The sequence below is a fragment of the Sander lucioperca genome, chromosome 9 (assembly GCF_008315115.2).
Source record: "Sander lucioperca isolate FBNREF2018 chromosome 9, SLUC_FBN_1.2, whole genome shotgun sequence".
In the NCBI taxonomy this organism is placed as follows: domain Eukaryota; kingdom Metazoa; phylum Chordata; class Actinopteri; order Perciformes; family Percidae; genus Sander; species Sander lucioperca.
This window is the reverse complement of record NC_050181.1, coordinates 23,275,993-23,296,545: the sequence shown is the minus strand read 5'-3', so window position 1 is coordinate 23,296,545 and position 20,553 is coordinate 23,275,993. Positions and strand designations below refer to the sequence as shown.

Here is a 20,553-nt window from a genome sequence, read left to right as displayed (position 1 = left end):
CAAAAGTATTCAGATTAGCTCACATTTTCTTTGTAATCCAATTGATTACGTTACTGATTAAAAAAAACTGCCATGTAATTTGTATTCAGTAACTAACCACATTTCCCAGTAATCTGGGCCATCCTGCAGACAGAAGCACTGGATGGATTGGGTTTTTGGCTGGCTAGATAAGTTGATTGTCTGGATGGATGGAGTGATGAGTTGGAGGGGAGGTCAGGGTTCATGCTCATCTGCAGCGTTGCTGTCCACGGGGAAATTAAAACACACTTGTTGTGGAAACGGTTTGAGAGTTTGATGCTTTGCAAAAAATGCCCGGGAAGCCAAAGTGGTGCTTAGATTGAGTTCACAGGACTTTACAGCGAGAGGACGGTTTCGTTTTTCTTGGTTTCTTGTCGCTTTGGTTCCCTGAGTGAAGGTTGTGCCCTGCAGCTGCTACACAAATCTCCTCCTTGCAATCCATCCCTGAGGTCCACTGGTTATTAATGTCTAACTACAGAACAACTAAACTAGAGCCAGCCCTGTCTTGGTGTGGCATCCAGCGACATTCCTGTAAAAAGTAAAAGACCTGATAAGGTAGCTTTGTTTCCAAGTCTTTACATCCAGTCCCTACCTCTAAACACTTTACAGTTTGAGAAGAGTCTGCTCAGGTAACACTGACAACAATCTAAAATAATCTTAATACAAGAATAAAAAGTCTATTTATTACATTAAAAAAGGTCAACATTGTGGGAAATATGTGCTCATATGCTTTTTTTTTTTAAAGAGTAAGATGAAAACATCAATACTGCTTCTATGTTTGTGCTTAAAGTACAGAGCTGGGTCAGACTAGCCTAGTGTAAACATGGGGCTCCTTCCAACGTTAAAATGTCAACATCTAAAGTGGTTTTATTTACACGTTGTATCTTGTATGTTTTAGAGCCGCAAAGATGAACCAATTCATCGATTAGTTGTCGACTATAAATTAATTGCTAACTATTTTGATGATGAATTTGAGTCATTTTCTTTAAGAAAAAAAAGGAAATATTGTCCGATTGCAGCATCTTAAATGTCAGTATTTTCTAGTTTCTTCTCTCCTCTGTGACAGTAAACTGAATATCTTTGAGTTGTGGACAAAAGACATTTTAGGACGAAATCTTGGGCTTTGGGAAACACGGATCATCATCTTTTACTATTTTCTGACATTTTATAGACCAAACAACTAATCGATGAATCCAGACAATAATCGACAGATTAACCGACGATGAAAATAATCGTCAGTTGCTAAGCTTTGAAGGTGTTGATAGTTTTTCCTTTTTCCATACGTGCAGAGACCAGATAGTGTTTCCTCCGTTTCCCAGTCTGCATCCTAAGCTAGGCTAACTACGTCCGGATTCAAACTCAGCACTTAGTAATAAACACAGACATGAGATTGACATCGGTCTCTTCCTTTCACTGAAAAAAATAAAAATAAAGCAAAATATGTGTATTTCAATTAGAAGATGCAACTTCTCGCTTTGGTCAGATTTCAATGAGCAATGTAGGCAGGAAGACGGCTCACAGGCTCACATAAATCAATCAGATGGACCAGTGCTGCACAGACGGCTCTCTTGATATGCAGCCAACACCTTGTGTCACGTCATAATACAACTGTTAGCTCATTGGCCGCCTGACTGCAGGGTGGGTGTCGGTGTGGCAAGTCCAGCATTTCCTTAATTAATTGCCGTCTCCTTTCCTTTTCCCTTCTGTCAACGTCTTTCAATGTATACTAAATAATCATTGTCAAATTGTCATTTAAGTGACAACGCTGAAGTTGCCACCGAGTGACAAGGGTAAGGAGCCGGGCTGGCTGGCAGCACCAGGGCGCCAGAGCGGAGGCCCCCAGCCAAGGAAGCAGCGCGCCGAGCCGGGGAGCAGCGGCGGACGGGCCGGGGTCCGGAAAACCAGGTGAGGCCGCGCTTTCACTCTTCCCAAGCTGGCGGTTAATCATTTAGCTCACTGAATTAAGATGTAGGACATAACCAAGCTCTGATAAAACCTAGACAAACGTAAGCAATTACAGGGTTGGTTATGGCGTCACACTTGCACAGTGAGTATTGACGAGTTAAGGCCTCAAAGATGGCTACCAGAGAGTGGGTTTAGGTTGTTTTGATCCAAGGTAAAGAAAAACAAAACAAAAACGGCAGAGTGTATGTGTGATCCGAGGGGGCCAGAATTCCAAACATCATCCCTGTAAGAGTCTCTCATTCTCCCCTTCCTCTGAGATCAAGGAGTCCTCAGGAGTAATGGCGATGTCGCCTGTTGGGTGAGAGGCAATCTGCTGCAGGAGCGTCTCTGATTGAAGCAGCTGATTGGTCCAGTCCTGACAGGCCCTCTCTATGCCAGGCCCCTCCCCTCCATATTCTGGTGGCAGGATAGACGGGGAGAAGAAATCACGTAAAGTGTCGTGGAAATCAGCGCCGTGCATATGGATCTACAGTGGGGAGAAAGAGAGAGAGAGAGAGAGAGAGAGAGAGAGAGAGAGAGAGAGAGAGAACTTGACTTTAAAGACATTTCCACTCATTGCCTTTGTGTATAAAGAGAGTCTAAGAACATAGATGGGTATATTTGCAGTGTAGTGTAATCAGTGTGATGAACAGGCTGCGGACCCTCTGTCTGATCTTATCTGGCAGGAAGGGACGAATCATGGCGAAGACTGGCCGGAAGAACATTGGCTCGTTAACCAGGTGGATTCCTCGCACTTTCAGTGGAAAAGAGTCCTAAACATGCAGACACACACGTACAAGGACGGGTGTAGAAACAAATTGAGCAGATTACTTGGTCAGCCAATCAGGTCTATAAAACAGTATGTAACAGCAAATAATGGTCATATCAAACACTCATGGTGCATTCACACCGAGGCGTTTTCCCCAAATTCGGCGGCACAATTACATATAAAGTCATCAATGCAAAGATGCGAACAGATGCAAATTTGTGGCGCGAATGACGCAAATTACAATGTAATTACACATTACAATAATCGAGCCACTGTGCAACAAATGTATGTACATCTACTGCATGTCTTAAAGAAAGAAATAGTTTGACTTTAACGGTGTATTGTTTTTGCCGTGTTCCTTATATGTGACTGGAAGGTTAAAGTGATGCCATTCACCTATCCTTCCTGTGGTGTAACATGCTGTCATAATGTGGTTAGTTGAGACTTCAAGTTCTCCCTTTTTGATGAACATGTATTAAAGTGTTGGGTGTCATCTGCATAGCAATAAAATTAAATTGTGGATGAAGACCCTAGACTGTAAAAATAACGGACGAAGCTTCTGGGTCTGAAAAGTGAAGCCAATGTGGAAGTGCCTTAAACCCGCATTCTATCTAATTTCCAGCAGGGGGCGACTCCACTGGTTGCAAAAAAAAATCTGGTTCTATAGAAGTCTATGAGAAAATGACACACGTTTATTGTCTTAATCGCTACTTTCAAGTCTTCCTCAATACAGCATGGTGTTCATTTAGTAAATTATGGTCCCGGATATTTTAAAATAGACAATAAAGCAGGGGATGCTTTTCTGTCAATCAGGACAGAGGCTTAGCGATGCTAACAACGGAACTGTGGACATTAAACTAGCTGTTAACTCGTTTTGAGTGTTGTCCATGATTTCATCTTAAACTTTGGCCCTCTCACTGCGTATTTTCACTTCATCAAAGTTAACTGGAACACTTTGGTCGCCTAAAAATGTCTTGCCTTGCCAATCAAGCTAGCTAGCTAGCTAGCGCCAGTGTTAGCTGGTAACTTAAGAGAAAGTTTGCAGATTTTCTGTACTGCTGTGCATGCAGATGAATGGTGGCAGTACCCGGAGGTCCGTGTTTACCAGCCAGTAAATCTCCGCTGGATGACTCGCTTCAGAAGGGTTGAAAATCGTCACTTTACCTCTTTAGTGTTTAGCTTGGCGCAGTGTCATAGCAACCATAAACAACTCTAGCTTGGCCGCATCATCCTTCCCAGCTCCACCCTCTCGTCCAAAAATCGTCACGTCCGGTTAAAAAAAAAAAAAAACAAGACGGCGATGTCCAAATTGCTAAACTTGACTTTAAAACGGCAGTCCACAAACCAATGGGTGACATCACTGTTGCTATGTCCCTTATTTTTACAGTCTATGATGAAGACTCAAATGAAGCATATACAGCATATGTATATGCACCATAGCATATACAGAGTTAAGTGTCCAACTTTACGGCACATGGTAGAAGTGGGAGATGGTTGTATTTGCAGTGAATCCAACCTGAAGCATGATTTTAGGCCTACCGAAAGCACAGAGGATATCTTTCTGGCGAGGGAAGTGTTAATCTGCAGGGCGTGGCCCAAACTCCACCCCTGCAAGTCAAATATGGCCTTCAGACCCTGTCTCTGCGTCTCCGTCTCCATGGAGATGATCTCTGATGTCATCAGGCTGACCCTGAACACCTGGAAGGCCGACCAGTCTTTCGGGATCCACTGCCCTGCAGACAGAGACGGACGTGTTGCTGCACTTTCATGGAATACAATCAGTCTTTAAGCTGCATTAAGAAATATTTTTTAACCAACATTGAATCAGTCTGTTGCTCTACGTAGGTTTTAGCCTTTATCTTAGATTCCAACAGAAAAACCTGTAGATACCGTAGGTGGGACTGCCGTAACCTCTTGCATCAACTGTAAACCCATAAAGCCCATAAACCCATTAAGCCATAAAGCAGTGTTGTTGAGTGATTTTTTGGCCACTTGGGGGAAGCAGAAGAAGCTGATAACACAACATTGACATATTATGACCTCATAAAATTGTTATGGGAAATGTCTTAGGAAACAATTGCCTATTCACACATGGACAGGAAACGATGCATGCATGTAATCCACAGCCTCACTGTTTTTTAGTTTTAAAACTGTTTTCATTGCTCATATTCAAGACAGACTTGAAAAAAATGTGAACCTATCCTTTAAACCTCAGTTGCTGTTACAACAGTAATCACGGGTGTTTCCAAAATACCAGGACTGAAATCTTAAAGTGCTCATATTATGCTTTTTGGATTTTTCCCTTTCCTTTATTATATATATTTTTTTATGCACGTTATAGGTTTACAAAGTGAAAAAGCCCAAAGTCCACCCCAAAGGGACTTACCATCTCCAACAGAAAACACTGTTCACAAACTGCTCCAAACAGCTCTATTGTAGTCCAGCCTTTACTTCTGTGACGAACGTGGTCACTTTGTAACACACGTTATAATGCTCACCTAGCTGCTAGCGTGACACTCCCTCATACTCTGCTTCTGACTGGCTAGTAGTCCTTACCTAGGTACTGTCAGGGCACGCCCTCATACTCTGCTTCTGACTGGCTAGTAGTTTTTACCTAGGTACTGCGCATGTGCGACTCCCAACAACGATGGAACAGAAGTGAGAGGTCTCACTCTGTAGCTAAAACAGAGAGCTCAACACACAGGGTGAAAAGAGGAGCTGCAGCGATGTGCAGTACAACAAAAATATGTATATATATATATGTATAATAAGTTTTTTGAAAATTAAACCATGTAAACCTATTCTGATATAACCTCTAAATACAATTGTGAACCTGAAAAATGAGCATAATTTGAGCACTTTAAGGATTATGACGAAGTGACTATGTCTTGTCTCTGTTATAGGGTACAGTGGTAATTTGTTTCGGCCATTATCCGGCAAAAACGAGGTCTTTCCATTCATTTTGGATGAGGGGACCATACTCAAAACACTTTTGGAGAAACGCAACCCCGTGTCACGCTGCGGTGGCCAATCATGTAACCGGCGCTCAGACTTGTCAGAGTGGTTTGAGCTGTGATTTGAGGCAGTGTGAGAGTCCCGTACAGGAAACAAGAAAACATCACTGCCTTTCATGTACGGTGGCCAACAGGGGCAAACGCACTGCAACTTAAGAAACTATATGCAAATAGACAAAACACAAGCAAATTAAGAAAACATCTTCATTAATTTGACAACACATGCGCAACATTTAGCAAACGCGCTGCAAATACACACAACACAACCAAATACACAAACGCGTTGCAAATAAAGAAACGATGCAAAATGAAAAGCACAAAACAAATGCAACAAAAAAATAAACGGGTTTATATGTCAGAGAGTGGATATTTTGTTCTCCTAATTTTTTTAATTAGATTTTTAATAAGTGTGCTACTTTACAATATTATATATGGGCTAACTAGTGTTAGCTAGCAAGGTACTTGTAGAAGTCAGTCTCTAACACGGTAGCTACGTAAACCTGTTGCTCTTTTATAATACTGTAAAAGACTAGTGCCAAACCTAAAAATGAATATGCATCTCTCTCTCTCTCTCTTTCATTTTGCATGTGTGTGATTTTTTTAAATAAAAGGGAAACACAAGCACATAACTGCCCAGGTTGTGTAATAGCTGAATGTGTCCTGCGACAACAGAGCACTCGCTATGTCTCACTCGTCCCTGTCTTTCTCTCTTTTTCCGTGAAATGAAGCTGCCGAAAAACGCCGTTATTTATAAACGATCTGACAGAAAACAGTGAAATATAAAGTCTACTTGTGCTACATTGGGGGGGGGTTAAAGAACACAACATGATGATACACAAATGGGCTGTTTCATTGACACTCCCCCCCGCCGCACAACCCTAAGGTGAATCGCTGGTTTGATTTTTTTTGGTCTGAATGCCCCGTAAAGCTTAAAAAACACACACACATACACACACATACACACACACACACACACACACACACACACTGACCAATCCTGTAGATGAGCACCCTGCTGCCGGTGCGGTCCCGCTGTGGGAGGACGGTGTGGTATGTTGTGTTGAGGAGGCCAAGCACCGAGGAGGGAGACAGACAGGTGCTGATCTCAGGACTCTCCCTCCGCCACCGCTGGTAGTTCAGTAAGAGCTGCACAGGACATATGCAACATTCATGGGCATCAGGGAATCGAGAGGAATTCATAGGATTATATCAGCACCGGTGACTGCAGTTGAAAACACCAGAGCATTTAGGAAGATTTGAGCTGCAAAAATGTATCGATTAGTCGTCAACTATTATATTAATCGCCAACAATTTTGATAATCAATTAATAGGTTTCAGTCATTTTTTATGAGAAAAAAAAAAAGTTTCAATGATCTGATTCCAGCTTCTTAAATGTGAATATTTATGGGAGATTTGTAAAAATCCACAGCTCCCTGTTCAGATGCACCAATCAGGGCCAGGGGGGGTGTCTAACTGCGTGTAAATCACTGCTCATGCACACGCATTCATTCTCCCTTGTGGGGGGAGGGGCTTAGGAGACCGTTTGGCCTCTAGCAGAAAGGGGGGGAGGGACTGAGAAGTTGTCGATGTTCAAATTCTTTGGCTAAGTGGAAGTCCTGGATCTTCACAATCCTACCTACAGCACCTTTAATAGATCAAACAACTAATCGCTTAATCCAGAAAATATTGGACAGATTAATCAATAATGAAAATAATCGTTAGTTGGAGTCCTAGAGAGAAGATATACGTTCCAGGAGTTGACACATATCAAATTTTGTTACACTGGTATCCAGTGATATGCCAGAAAGATGCAAATGGATGGTATATTTCCTTCACTCACTCGCTCCAAAAAAGTATTGTTAATCTATTGAGTGGTGTTGCGTATTTATTGAATTTTTGAGAAAGGAGAGGCTTGGTCCAATGAAGATTTAACAAAAAGGTTTAATAAGAAAATGACATGACAGAACAGGATTTTACGCTGCAGCGGACTGAAAAGATGCTTCTCCCTTAAAATGACATGAAAATAATCGTTAGTTGCAGCCCTAGAGAGAAGATATATACGTTCCAGGAGTTGACACATATCAAATTTAATCTACTCTGTAATCTGTGCCAAACCCTCATAGTAAATGCTCCTGCTGCTGGAGATCAAACAGAACAAATGAAAATACAAGCTTGGGCTGTGATAGGTTGTAATAAAAGCTAATTCTGAGGACTATTTGTGTGGTAAAAGTCAGAGTCAGTTTGTGCACGTGTATCAGTGATTCAAGTCACCAGTACAGACTGCTGAGCTTAGACCCAGTTGGGTGAGCTCCAGCTGTTTTCAAATGAAAATAAGCAACTAAGCCTTCCTGTTGACCCAAGAACTGTGTTCACCCACACTGACTGGACATGCTCAGATGTGTACAGTGTCTGTTGCAGTGGTGGAAGAAGTACTCAGATCCTTTACTTAAGTAAAAGTACTAATACCACAATGTAAATATATACAAATATATACTCTGTTACAAGTAAAAGTCCTGCGTTGAAAATACTACATAAGTAAAAGTATCATTGGGAAATGTACTAAAAGTATTAAAAGTACTCAATGCAGAACATTTTTAGAAACTGGAAACGATCAAAACAGTTCCGTCAAAGTGTTTAATCGGCTAATTATTGGGTAGTTTATTTAAAACATTGTATTTTATAAACTACACGTGTTTCCTGTGCTAAAAATCTTAATTTGTGAAGTAACTAAAGCTGTCCGATTAACATAGCGGAGTAAAAAGTACAATATTTCCCTCTGAAATGTAGCGGAGTAGAAGTAGAGAGTGGTGTGAGAAGAAAAGACTCAAGTCAAGTACAAGTGCCTCAAATTTGTACTTAAATGCAGTATTTGAGTAAATGTACTTAGTTACATTCCATCACTGGTCTGTACTGAGTTTACTTTATCTTACTTAAGAGTATTGTTATGCTGATGTGATATTAAAGAGGAATTAGCTTTTCACAGTCACACCTTTGTTTTTTTAAACACAGGATTTGTACAAGGAAACTCAATCAACTTCTGGCCTACCAGGAAAAAAGTACAGCAGTAAAACTTGTTACACTGGTATCCAGTGATATCCCAGAAATATGCAAATGGGTGGTATATTTCCTTCACTCACTCGCTCCAAAAAAGTATTGTTAATCTATTGAGTGGTGTTGCGTATTTATTGATTTTTTGAGAAAGGAGAGGCTTGGTCCAATGAAGATTTAACAAAAAGGCTTAATAAGAAAATGACATGACAGAACAGGATTTTACGCTGCAGCGGACTGAAAAGATGCTTCTCCCTTGTGGATTCACATAAAACAGTCCCTAACGACCTTCTGCTCGTTCACTATATTCTCCTGGACATGTGGGCACGGTGGCATGTTGGCCGCATCTCATTGGTTTTCTTCCTCACCCAGATATGGAGGGCATGCCTCTAACATAATGCGTGTCTGATCAAGATCAAGATACAGGAACTAACATTCTTTTGTTCTTGGTTTGGCTCCAAGACGGATAGACAAAAGGTTTCTTCCTGCCGAGAAAATAGCTTCCTCCTGTATGATAAGTTACGGACATGAGCTAAAGTCTCTTGAGAAACTTAGGTGTCAGTATGAAACAGAAAGATATTGATTAGGTCTAATAGTATTGATACAATCCTTTTTGGCTAACCCAGCTGCAGCGTACATTGAATACATCAAAACATAAAAGCACAGTGATATCAAAGATCAGCAGTGTTTTAACTTTTTTAAACTCAACAGTGGCTGGTAAAATTTTAACATTCACTAGCCATTTGGCTGGTGGACAAAAAAGTGAATTTTGCACCCTGCTGGTATCGGTCAGTTGGTGTGAAAGTAGATTAGAATAAATTAACTTTACATTGTACTTGGATACAGTAGCCTTGACTACAGTACTGCCTATTCTATTGTATAAGTATTTGAGTTCCTCTAGCATTAAACCAGCTGCATGTGGACATGAGCTCATGAGCCTTACTATGTGACACTGCCATACTACTACTACTACTATTATTAATAATAATAATAAAGTTCACAATAACTAATCTTGTTTAGGGACATGCTGTAAAGTTCATACTTGTGTAAACAATAATAGGCTGCAGTAGCCTACACAGTAAAGCCTAACCTATTTTAATAAATCCAATAAACATGTCAGTCAATAACAATTTTTCAATATGGTGCTATAAAGACGTAAAACGCATCTAAAGTAAACCGACTAATACACTTAAGGCTATTGTTTTCCCGATAATTGTCATAATAATCAACGGCTTGCATACACTTTCATAAAGTCAACGTTCATTTCAGTTTCTCAAACTCACTATAAGCCTCTGTACCCTCGTGTACTTTCAGAAGGCTATGTTGTGTGTGGTTTTTACCTTAAGAGAGAGGTCCACGTCGACGTCTCTGGCCCGCAGAAACTTGAGGAGAAACTGGTCGGAGAAGGTCCTGACGGCGGACAGCTCGCTGGCCTGCAGGGCTCTGCGCCGCAGGCCGCTCACATACGGCTCGAGCTGCTCCGAGTCGTCCGGGAACTCACTGAGCTGAGCCCCGTTCATGTCGCACCCGCGTTACTATGGCAGACACCCGGCTACATATCTGCCAGTGCCCGCTGGCAGCTACTGGAGCGGAGCGGAGCGGGGAGAGAGAGAGAGAGAGAGAGAGAGAGAGAGAGAGAGAGAGAGAGAGAGAGAGAGAGAGAGAGAGAGAGAGAGAGAGAGAGAGAGAGAGAGAGAGAGAGAGAGAGAGAGAGAGAGAGAGAGAGAGAGAGAGAGAGAGAGAGAGAGAGAGAGAGAGAAACAAGTGCTGGGATTGGACGGACGGTGGGTGGGCGGGCGGGCGCGTGAGAGTAAAGTGACAGATAGAAAAATAGACAGAGAGAGATTGTGTGGCCTACTGTCCGAATGTTAGGGCTGCACAATATATAGTTTTTTTTGTTGTTGTTGTTTTTTTACCGACATCGCTACAGACACAAAACAGATTTTTTGTTTTGTTTTAGGTGAAATAAAATATCAGTAGAAAACTGCACATTGACATGTAACATGGTCATTCTTTTTTTTAGTGCTGCCATTTATATTCAATTCAATGTTCAATTTGTTCTATAAAAGAATGTTTGAAATGATTTCCTTTCATTTGTTTTAAATTCAACGAGCAATGTGTTGTAGGCCTATTTCAGCAGAATACTGAAAGCAGCAGAAATGCAGAACTGAGCTTTAATATCGGTTTATTTATCGCAAGTCGCGATATTCTACAACGTTATCGCATATCGCATATTTTCCTCATATCGTGCAGCCCTACCTGATATTTGGAAAAATTGTATTTTAATGCCTTGGCAACATTGTTATTGAAACTTTCATGCCAATAAAGTTGAATTGACTTGACTGAGAGAGAGAGAGAGAGAGAGAAAAAATAACCACAGTTGCAGTTGCATTGCCTTGCTCAATGGCACTGTAACAGCAAACAGACCTGTGACCCACAATCACTCTGAACTCCAGTTGTTGGCATATCTTTCCCATCACGGTTACTCTTTATATAGTCCGATTTACTTAATAAAATGTAATCAACATATTTATATCCTAAATGTAATATCCAGACAGACATTTCTGGAGGATAAACTCCCCCTTGTTCTGAAGCAACATGCAGAAACTGCTCCAACATCTCCCCCTGCTGGTCAGCAGCAGCAACTTCATGGGCTTTTCTCTAATTTGAGTCTTTTTGTGAATTGTCTGATAACTGGGGTGCAGTACAAAGTAGTTAAAGGTGCTGTAAGTAGGATTGGGAAGATCCAGGATTTAGCCAAAGAATTTGAACATCGACAACTTCTCAGTCCCTCCCCCCCTTTGTGCTAAAGCCCAAACGGTCTCTTAAGCCCCTCCCCCCACAAAAGAGAATGAACATGCAGTTAGACCCCCCCCGGCCCTGATTGGTGCATCTTTTCTCCACAGGGAGCTGTGGATTTTTGCAAATCTCACTCCAGGCTGTAGGTGGTGCCAGAGGAGCCGGATTTGTTTTTAAATTACTTGCTTCATGTAGTTCTACTGGAACATAGGGTCAGTTTCAGGAAATATGTCAGAAAGTTAGTTTTATAGTTTTTTAAAGTCTTACCTACTGCACCTTTAAATGTCAGAAAATGGCGATCAGTGTTTCCCAAAGACCAAGATGACGTCCTCCAATGTCTTGTTTTGTCCACAATTTAGTTTACTGTCATAGGAGGAGTGAAGAAACTAGAAAATATTCACATTTAAGAAGCTGGAATCACATCATTGAAACTTTTTTTTTCTCATAAAAAATGACTGAAACCTATTAATTGATTATCAAAATAGTTGGCGATTAATATAATAGTTGACAACTAATCGATTCATTTTTGCAGCTCAAATCTTCCTAAATGCTCCGGTGCTAAATGCTGATATAATTCTATGAACTGAGGAGCTGGATTTTTATTTTTTTATTACCTGCTTCATGTAGTTCTACTGGAACATAGGGTCAGTTTCAGCAAATATGACAGAAAGTTAGTTTTATAAGTCTTACCTACTGCATCTTTAAGTAAGTAATATTTTCAACTGTAATGTTGTGGAGTAAATATAAAGCAGCGTGGATCAAAACGGTACTTAAGAACAGTACTTGAGTAAATGCTCTTTGCTACTTTCCACCACTGTTTCTATTTCTTCATTAATTCTGTCTATTCAACTCTTTTTTTAATGGGGCAAAACTCCAGGCTTTGGCTGGGCCCCTAAATTAAGCTAAACAATGTGGAGCAAAGCCTTTGGGTCATTGTTTTGTTGGAAAGTTAAAGGGCCAGTTCAGCCACTATAGAAACCAACATGCCAGTAGGATAGTTTGGGTCTTATTTGCAGGTTTTAAGATGCATTTCTCTGAGAGTTCTGCCTCCACCCAAATATAAATTAAACGTACCTGTCTACAGCTTAATCAGCAGTCCAAATCCAATTTAAAGGGTAACTTCGTTTTTTTCCAACCTGGAACCTATTATATATTTTCCCATGTTTTTGTGTCTAAGTGACTGATGGGAACAGCATTTTTTGAAATTGGTACAGTATTAAGAAAGACAACGAAACAAGCTGCAATATAACGTAAATGGGCAATTATGAACCAATTTATGTCCACTAAAAGTGCTTGTCTGACAACATTATGGAAACGATCCCTACAGAGAGACCTTTTTGTTAAAGAGTAAGATCCTTTTTGTTTAACCCTTGTGTTGTCGTCCCTTCAACCTTGAAAAAAAACACTTTTTTTTCTGACATTTTTTATGCCTTTTTTTCACAATTTGTTTTAGCTTTTCTTCTACACATTTTCAGCGCTTATTTCCACGTCCCATATTTTTTGATATAAAACAAAAATTTAAAACTGGTCAATGTGACCCGAAGTCAACACAAGGGTTAAAATAAAACATCACCAACATCACTATAACCAAACCCACCGGACTCCATTTAAATAAACAGTAATTTTAACGCCGTAAAACACACTTCATTCAAAGTCGACAGAAACAACATAAAACTATCAAAAGCCGTCTTGGTTCGTTATCCACTGCTCTGACAATCACCACTCAGGTTTGGTTAAAATAAACCCTTAATTCACCCATTTACATGTGAAAATATGCTGGCTTGATACACGCTAAAAGTACTGTTTATTTACATGGAGTCTGGTGAGTTAGGCGATGGTGATTTCGGGCTGTATCTGGTTAAAAAAAAAAAGGATTTTACTCTAACAAAAAAGGTGTATTTCTGTAAGGATCCTTTCTATAATGTTGTCAGACACTTAGAATAATAATCTGAGCCTGTTAAGTGGCCAAAAAAAAAACCCAGCATTTTTAGTGGACGTACATTGACGGTGCACATGCCTGGTTCGCGGCTGCTGGTTACAGCGCCCCTGCCTGGGGTAAACTGTTTGTATTTTACACAAATACTATGCATTAATGTTATATAGTCATTACAGTATCATCTGAGAGTTTGAGAGGCTTTTTCTGTCTCAACAAAAAGATTAGGTTGAACACTGATGACCGGTCCCTTTTTGCACAAGATTGGTAAAATTTTTACAATGCTGAATATATGCCGATTAGCACCTCAAATCCCAAAATGTTTCTCTAAATCCTAATACCATGTAATCACGTATATGTGTTACTTTAGAATAATCTAAATAAAATTCATCTGAATGGTGAAGTTCCTGTAGACGGACACAAACGCCAGTGTTAGTTGGAGAACAAAAATAAGACTCCCAGTCACAAACACCTCTTTGAGCTCCGTTTTTACTGAAAAACTGTAACAGGGGTCGGTGAACCAGGCACCTCTGTAGCATCACGCTGCTACTGTACATACAAGACAACATCCACAGCACAGTCACGATTATACAATGTTTCTAGTCAATATATTCATCAATATATAATGTATTGTATAATCAACAGCTCTGGGTCACACCGTAGTGGGGTCAGAACGTGGAACAAAATGCTCTCTCTCAGTCTCTTAATCATAAAAACCTACTAGTTCCGTTCCATGGAGACTAACCAGAAAATGTCTGTCACGTTTTTTTTTTTGGCTCCATTTTATTCTAGTTTGAACTTGTCTTAAACTACATGGTTGTCAGAGAATTTTGACCCAGGTTTGTTTCTCACAACGTACTCTACGTTCCACACAGAGAAAGCTTTGGGCCAGTGAGCATGAAGCATCTTAGATTATCAAGCGTCTCAGCTGTTGATTAGACCAAATTACTTTTTTTTTTTTCCCAATCGACTTTACAGCATGGCTTTGTGTCTAAATGAAATCATTTTCCTGGACTCTCATCCTCTGAGAGGCTCCATGCTCCAGGTCCAGAGGTTTAGTGAGTACTTAAACATGATGACTGGTGTGTATACGACAGAACTGGGGGCCAACAGGTGGTCCAAACAGATTGGAGGACACACAGTATCCTCACAGGGCATGGGGGGGGGGGGGGGAGATCACTAAACACCAAAGATCACAATTCACAACCCTTCACTTGAGAAAAAGCCTTGGAGAGGTTTGCAACCAGGGGTGGATGCATAGACCGTATAAGTGAAGCCAAAACATCTGGATCGCCCCCTGGTGGCTTCATTGTTCTGATAAGTTTGTTTTTTTTTTATCAGATATTTGATGCTATAAAAATGGAGTAAAATGTCATGATTGACAGCTGAGATTGACTCGCGATTGGCCAGGCGGGTGTATGGGAGGGACTTTGATGCCGCGCCTCTACCACCTGATCACTACTGCGCAGACTCGGGCTTCAAAATTACAAGATGGCATCCGGGATATTTTGGCTTCACTTTGGTACAGTGGGAGTTAAGTGGAGACGTGTCCTCCATCTTTCTTCTTTTTTTTTTTTGTTTGCATCAACACCAGCAGCTGGGACGTCATGGATCTGAAGGGTGGACAGTGTTGCCATGGGTAACAGCTCAAGCTTCAGTAACAACCCTGTTTTTCTTATTGACGCGCACAGATCTGAGGACAAAAAAAAACCTTAAAGCTGCCAGCTGTGTTACTTTCTCTGAAATAATCTGCGTAACTGTCCGCTGTCAACATTAGCACTTGGCATCCAATCATACCACTCAATCTTGAGACTGCTTCACTACAGAACTACATGTCTTTCCATAACTGCTCGTCAATGGATATATGAAAAACCAAGCAAGTCGCTCTGGTTAATGGTGCATCCATTAACTCTAGAGGAGACACACTGGGCCTCATGCAGGAACCACCCGTATGAACAGATTTGTTTTTAAGTGGCACGTACAAGCGATTTAAGAGAACTTGTTGAATTCACCAATTTAAAAGTTTGAAACAAAATTCATTGTGGTCCAGATTTGTCTTACTAGTCATGTAACAGAGGCTCCGTCTCTCTCCACAGTAGGGTTGGGTATCGTTTGGATTTTTACGATTCCGATGCTGAACCGGTACTTTTAAAACGATTCAGATTCCTAAACCGATTCTTGAAAAACTGAAAAAGTGTTAATATGTTTACTAGTGATCACGTGCAGTTGAATGGTTAATATGCTTTTACATCCGTTTTGGTGAGCCCAGAGGGAAAATATGGCATTTTAAAAGTAGCCTACATTTACGGTAGCTAGCTAACGGTAGACTACAGAGAAAGTGGGATATTTTTTCGTCCGTTTCGGAGCAACAGAGGGAAAATATTTCAGTCGACACATTAAGTGGAACCGAAATGAGGAACCGATTCTGAATTCCTACCAGTGGCGTAGGAACCGGTTCCATAGTGGAACCGGGTTCCCGGTACCCAACCCTACTCCACAGAGGGGGGGGGGGGCACAAATTTAAAGTAAGAGTCATAATGCTTAAACCTGAATGCATTTGGAGTTTAAATATGACACCAAAATCAAAACACAATTAGAATACCCCTGAAAATGAATATCCTGTTGGCCATATCATCCTCATGGCTTGCCAAATTTCAGTTTAAAAAAAAAATATTGACATATTTCAACTCTCAATCAGGGTCCTTATACAGGTCCTGGTCTTTATATAAAAAAAAAAACAAAAAACAAAAAACATTGTCAAACCATTCCCTCTTTACTTTTGTGACAATATGGTGCTGCTCTGATGGCACGTCTGTCGGCAGTGCTATTAAGACTTTTATTGTTTCGGGTCGTTTAACACAACTGCTGACACTGCTCAATTGGAAATGTTTTTGTCTGCTGATTTCTGACAGCAGGACTTGTGGAACTGGCAGACTTAGATGGCAATTTCAGGGCCGTCGATAACATTTATGATCCCATCTCACAAAAGCACATCTCAGGTGACATTCATCAAGTTAAAAACCAGCGATTTTACAATAAGTTTGCGTTTAGTGAATATGACTTGGAACACTTGCATGACAAAACCTTACAGGAAAAAAAAGCCAGAGAAGTTCAGGATAAGAATAAGAAAACATTATTGCATGAGGCCCAATGAGTAGCTTTGTGGTGAAGCGACTGATGAGACTTTAGTCAAAATCAACTGGTACAACGTGAAATGTTAGAACATCAGCTTGTTGTTGACAGTTATATTGAAACATTTCTAAGACATTTTCAAAGAACTTCTGTTTGGTCCAGCATATCCCCGCCACTCTCGACTAGGGCTGGGTATCGTTGGAATTTGTTCCGACAAAAGTGCCGATATGATCCCGGGGTTTCGGTACATTACTCTGAGAAATACAAACATGGTTTTCAACGCAACTGTTTTTTTTTTTCATACGCAACATATTTTTTATTTAAGTGTTGAATGTTGTCTGAACACAAGCACACGTTCTATAACCGTGGCTTAATTAAAAGTCTAAAACTAACAACTTTGGTTGGAATATGAATCTGAACAAATCACAGTAAACAAGATCACAGATCTAACCAGATTATTTATGCTAACTTTTGATACTCGGTACTAAGGATACCAAAACAGCATTGAGGAGGAGTACCCAGCCCTACCCCTCCACACGGGGATTTCCTTTGATTGACTTCTGGGGAAAAAAAAGGGGATTCACCTGTCTGTCACAGTCTCAAACATGTCAACATTAAAGCAGTGTGGTGTTCGTGTGTAATGGGAGTGTGAGGCTACATTTACATTGCTACGTTTTGGTTGTTAAGCAGAGTTTTGAGCCGAAAGCGATCTCCGTGCACACTCGTATTTTTTTAGCTCCAGTAGAACTAATCTCTGTTTAAACTAACACGCCCAAACCGCATATCTCATCAACATTCTGGTCTATCAGGCGGCGAAACATTAGCGTCGGTGTCGGTGTTGCCAAAAGTTTTCGTTTGCGGCTGTTGAGACGCAACACAACCCTAGAAATCTAGACGCACCCTAGTGGCAGCAAATGTAATTTGCAGCCAGGGGCAGTCTAGCAACTCTACGTTGGCTTGCAAGCTGGAAAAACCAAATTCTGGTCAGGCCAATCACATCATGCATAGAGTCAGTGGGCGGGCTTAACATAAGGACGGCAGAGTTGCGACGGTTCCGCGTGAATTTCCTGCTACTTGAAAACAAAGAAGATGGATACTGCTGCTGGCGAACAGTGGTCTTTGGAATCGGCTTTAGCTGCGACTCTGGAAGACTTGGAGTTAAGCACTGAAGTCATTCTTAAAAAAGGAAGATGTGTTTGGAGTTTTGCCGACCGGATACGGAAAAAGTTTAATCTATCAACTAGCGTTGCTCTGGTTGGCTATGAGTGCAGAGGGAATTTGAAAGACAACCGTTTATCCCGCCCCTCGGATTGAGTTCTGCCAATGGTGAGTTCCCAGACCCAACATCTTGATGTGGGTCTGGCTTGTCAGGCTAACACAACCCCGATTTCAAACCAAAACGAGGTCAGACGTTTTTTTAAATGTTTTAGGGGGCTCTGAAACGTCAGAGCAGTGTGAATGTGAGGTCTAAACGTAGCAAAAGATATTTGTTTTTAAAACCAAGACGTAGCAATGTAAATGTAGCCTGAGTCATCGCCTGGAATGTAGAAAAAAAACCCCCAAAAAAATAGGATTAACGATTTCAAACAACACGGTCAGTCTGCCGGCAGCTGAAGTGTTAAAATGTTCAGAGTTAGAGAATCATTAGTTAAACATAAAACACCATCAGCCTCGGCTCTGGGATTAAAAGGAACACATCATGTTTTGAGAGAGAGAGAGTTCATGCTATTTGGCATTGTACCAATTTTAACAAAAAAAAATAAATAAAATAAAAAGAACTGAAAACAATCATTTTCTAGAGGTTCCTTTGCTAAGCTTTGGCGTCATTCATGTCAGAAACAAATACATTCGTGGAGTGGGGGGTTTCAACTGGTACATTCGTACAAATAAGGGCTGATAACAAAAAGACGGGGCTGAAGTCAGGAGGCTTTCATGTTGTTTGTGAATTGGAAAACTACGGTGCAAATGCGCTCACATGTCCTGAGTTCAAATCTCCTGTCACTGTGGAACATGCTGTTTTTAACACAGGAATGGCTTTATAATAATCTTCTAAAGTAACGGGTCAACATGAAAACAAAATAAAAGCCCTGAACAAAAGCATTGCATTTAAGATCACAAAACTAAACTGGGCTTTTTAATTTTGGGATGGAATGATTGTGTCTGCCGCACGGACATTTCAGAAAACTGAAAGTAGTGAAGGCAACGCCCTCATTTCAAAGCTTGTGTAGAAATGTTAACCGATTAAAAAGATATACCCATATATTCCCATGTGGGTGTGTAAAAGAGAGACATACCCTGAGTGTGCAAAAGAAAAAGGCAAAGTAGAAAAACTCAGCTGCTTATTTTACTGCCAAATTTGCCATTTTTACTTCACTGTATATGCATACCGGTTCCAAATATCGCCTATCTGTTTCATTAACTATTAATAATCTGTATCGGCCTTGAAAAAACAATATTGGTCTATCCCTAGCTTACACCTCTCTGCATTCTGCTCACCATAGTACAACATTTAGTTCAATAAAAAGTTATTGGAGAGAGACAGTAAAAGCTCTCCAAGCTTACAAGCTTGGGTTAGGGTAAGCAAATATCGGGGATGAACGTTTACAAAATTTGAACTTGACTAACGAGGTCAATTCCATTCTAATGAATTGGAATTTGAACTAGGGCACCCATGATGTGTTGGGGTGGGGAGAGAGAGAACAAAAGGGGCTAAGCTGTATGCAACTACAGTACAGTATAGGATAAACAAGAGGCTTTCAAGAATGGTGGAGAAGATTATCAAGATGACAAGTAATAAAAAAAATAATTAAAAAATAAATAAATATATATATATATATATATTATATAATATAATATATTATATAATATAATATATTATATATATATATTTACAACAACAACCCAAGACGTAAGACGGGCTGCAAAACAAGGAAAGGAACCAAAACATATTAAAAAGAAAAAAATGGACTGCTGTGTTTGAATCTTTGTAGACTTCTGCAACCAGCACAGATGATATGGCTAAGAGTTCCACATTTTTAAGTGAAGATCCACCTTTGGTGTGTACTAGGAAGTGTGATTATTCATACTGTAAAACTATTATATTGGAAATGCAAGCAGTGCAAGACGTGCTGCCTCAGCCAACCAGCATCCTGTCAGCCAAACTAAGATAGGTACCACTTAAAACCTCTCTATTGCTCGTTTTGTATTTTTGCCATTAAGAAGTAACTTGTAGACCTATCAAATATTGCCTCTTCTCTACTATTCTATGAAACACTATATATATTAATGGCTTAAAATGTTCTAAATAATGTCAAATGTCATATATTTGTCAAACACCCAATACATGTAACAATAAGAAAGAATGAGGTCATAGAAATGTAAGCATACAGTAAGAGACGACAGTGGTCATTACAAAAAAATAGGTTTTCTCTCAAATGAACTGACATTGAAGATTAAAAACCTTCACAATAGTGAGAGTTCAGTTCACTCAGCTCTGACAGATCTAAATCAAACTTGGCGAAAGAAGCCTGTCCAACACAAAATACTTAAGTATAGTTAAATGATTTGTTCTTTCAACTGACATGTTTAAATAGCTAAACTGGAAACAGCTCTGCTATCCTTGCTAGCTAGAGCGCTGACTGAACTGAAAATAGTGCATAACGTCATGTTGGAGAGACCCAAATGAAACCGATTCCAGTGTTTAAAAAAAACACTGATGCATCACATATCACAGTCCTCAAATGTCGGTCCTACACTATATCTTAGCAAGCTCCAGAAAGAGTCACTAAAACAAGATGATGAAAACTAAAACTCTACTAGAACTAAAATGCCATGCAGCTTCCTCAAGTCTGAGCAACAGAGACTGCTTTCACAATGACAAAGAAAAGGAGAAAGTA

General features: G+C 40.3%; 1 protein-coding gene across 3 annotated transcripts; it reads right to left on the bottom strand.

Annotated features, from left to right (window-relative positions):
- Positions 1-1,167: 1,167 nt before the first annotated feature.
- On the bottom strand, positions 1,168-10,399 carry ttpa (tocopherol (alpha) transfer protein). Of its 3 annotated transcripts, XM_031290983.2 has the most exons (7): positions 10,134-10,399; positions 6,738-6,891; positions 4,271-4,464; positions 2,625-2,735; positions 2,212-2,449; positions 2,152-2,180; positions 1,168-1,881 (listed from the first exon to the last, which is right to left on the bottom strand). In XM_031290983.2, exons 1-7 carry the CDS (start codon positions 10,311-10,313, stop codon positions 1,771-1,773), a joined length of 1,017 nt encoding a protein of 338 aa, XP_031146843.1. In that variant the 5' UTR covers positions 10,314-10,399; the 3' UTR covers positions 1,168-1,770. The 3 variants fall into 3 exon arrangements, 2 of the variants coding, with proteins under 2 accessions (XP_031146843.1, XP_035861487.1); XR_004898396.1 differs by having other exon boundaries at positions 1,807-1,872; positions 2,151-2,449; XM_036005594.1 differs by having other exon boundaries at positions 1,168-2,449.
- Positions 10,400-20,553: the final 10,154 nt, after the last annotated feature.

Coding starts and splice junctions, on each gene's coding strand:
- ttpa (XM_031290983.2), bottom strand. CDS start 10,313: ATGAACGGGGCTCAGCTCAGTGAGTTCCCGGACGACTCGGAGCAGCTC. Junction 4,465..6,737: donor GGTGCTCATCTACAGGATTG/GTCAGTGTGTGT, acceptor CTCTGTCTGCAG/GGCAGTGGATCCCGAAAGAC. Junction 2,181..2,211: donor AGGGGAGAATGAGAGACTCT/TACAGGGATGAT, acceptor ATTCTGGCCCCC/TCGGATCACACATACACTCT.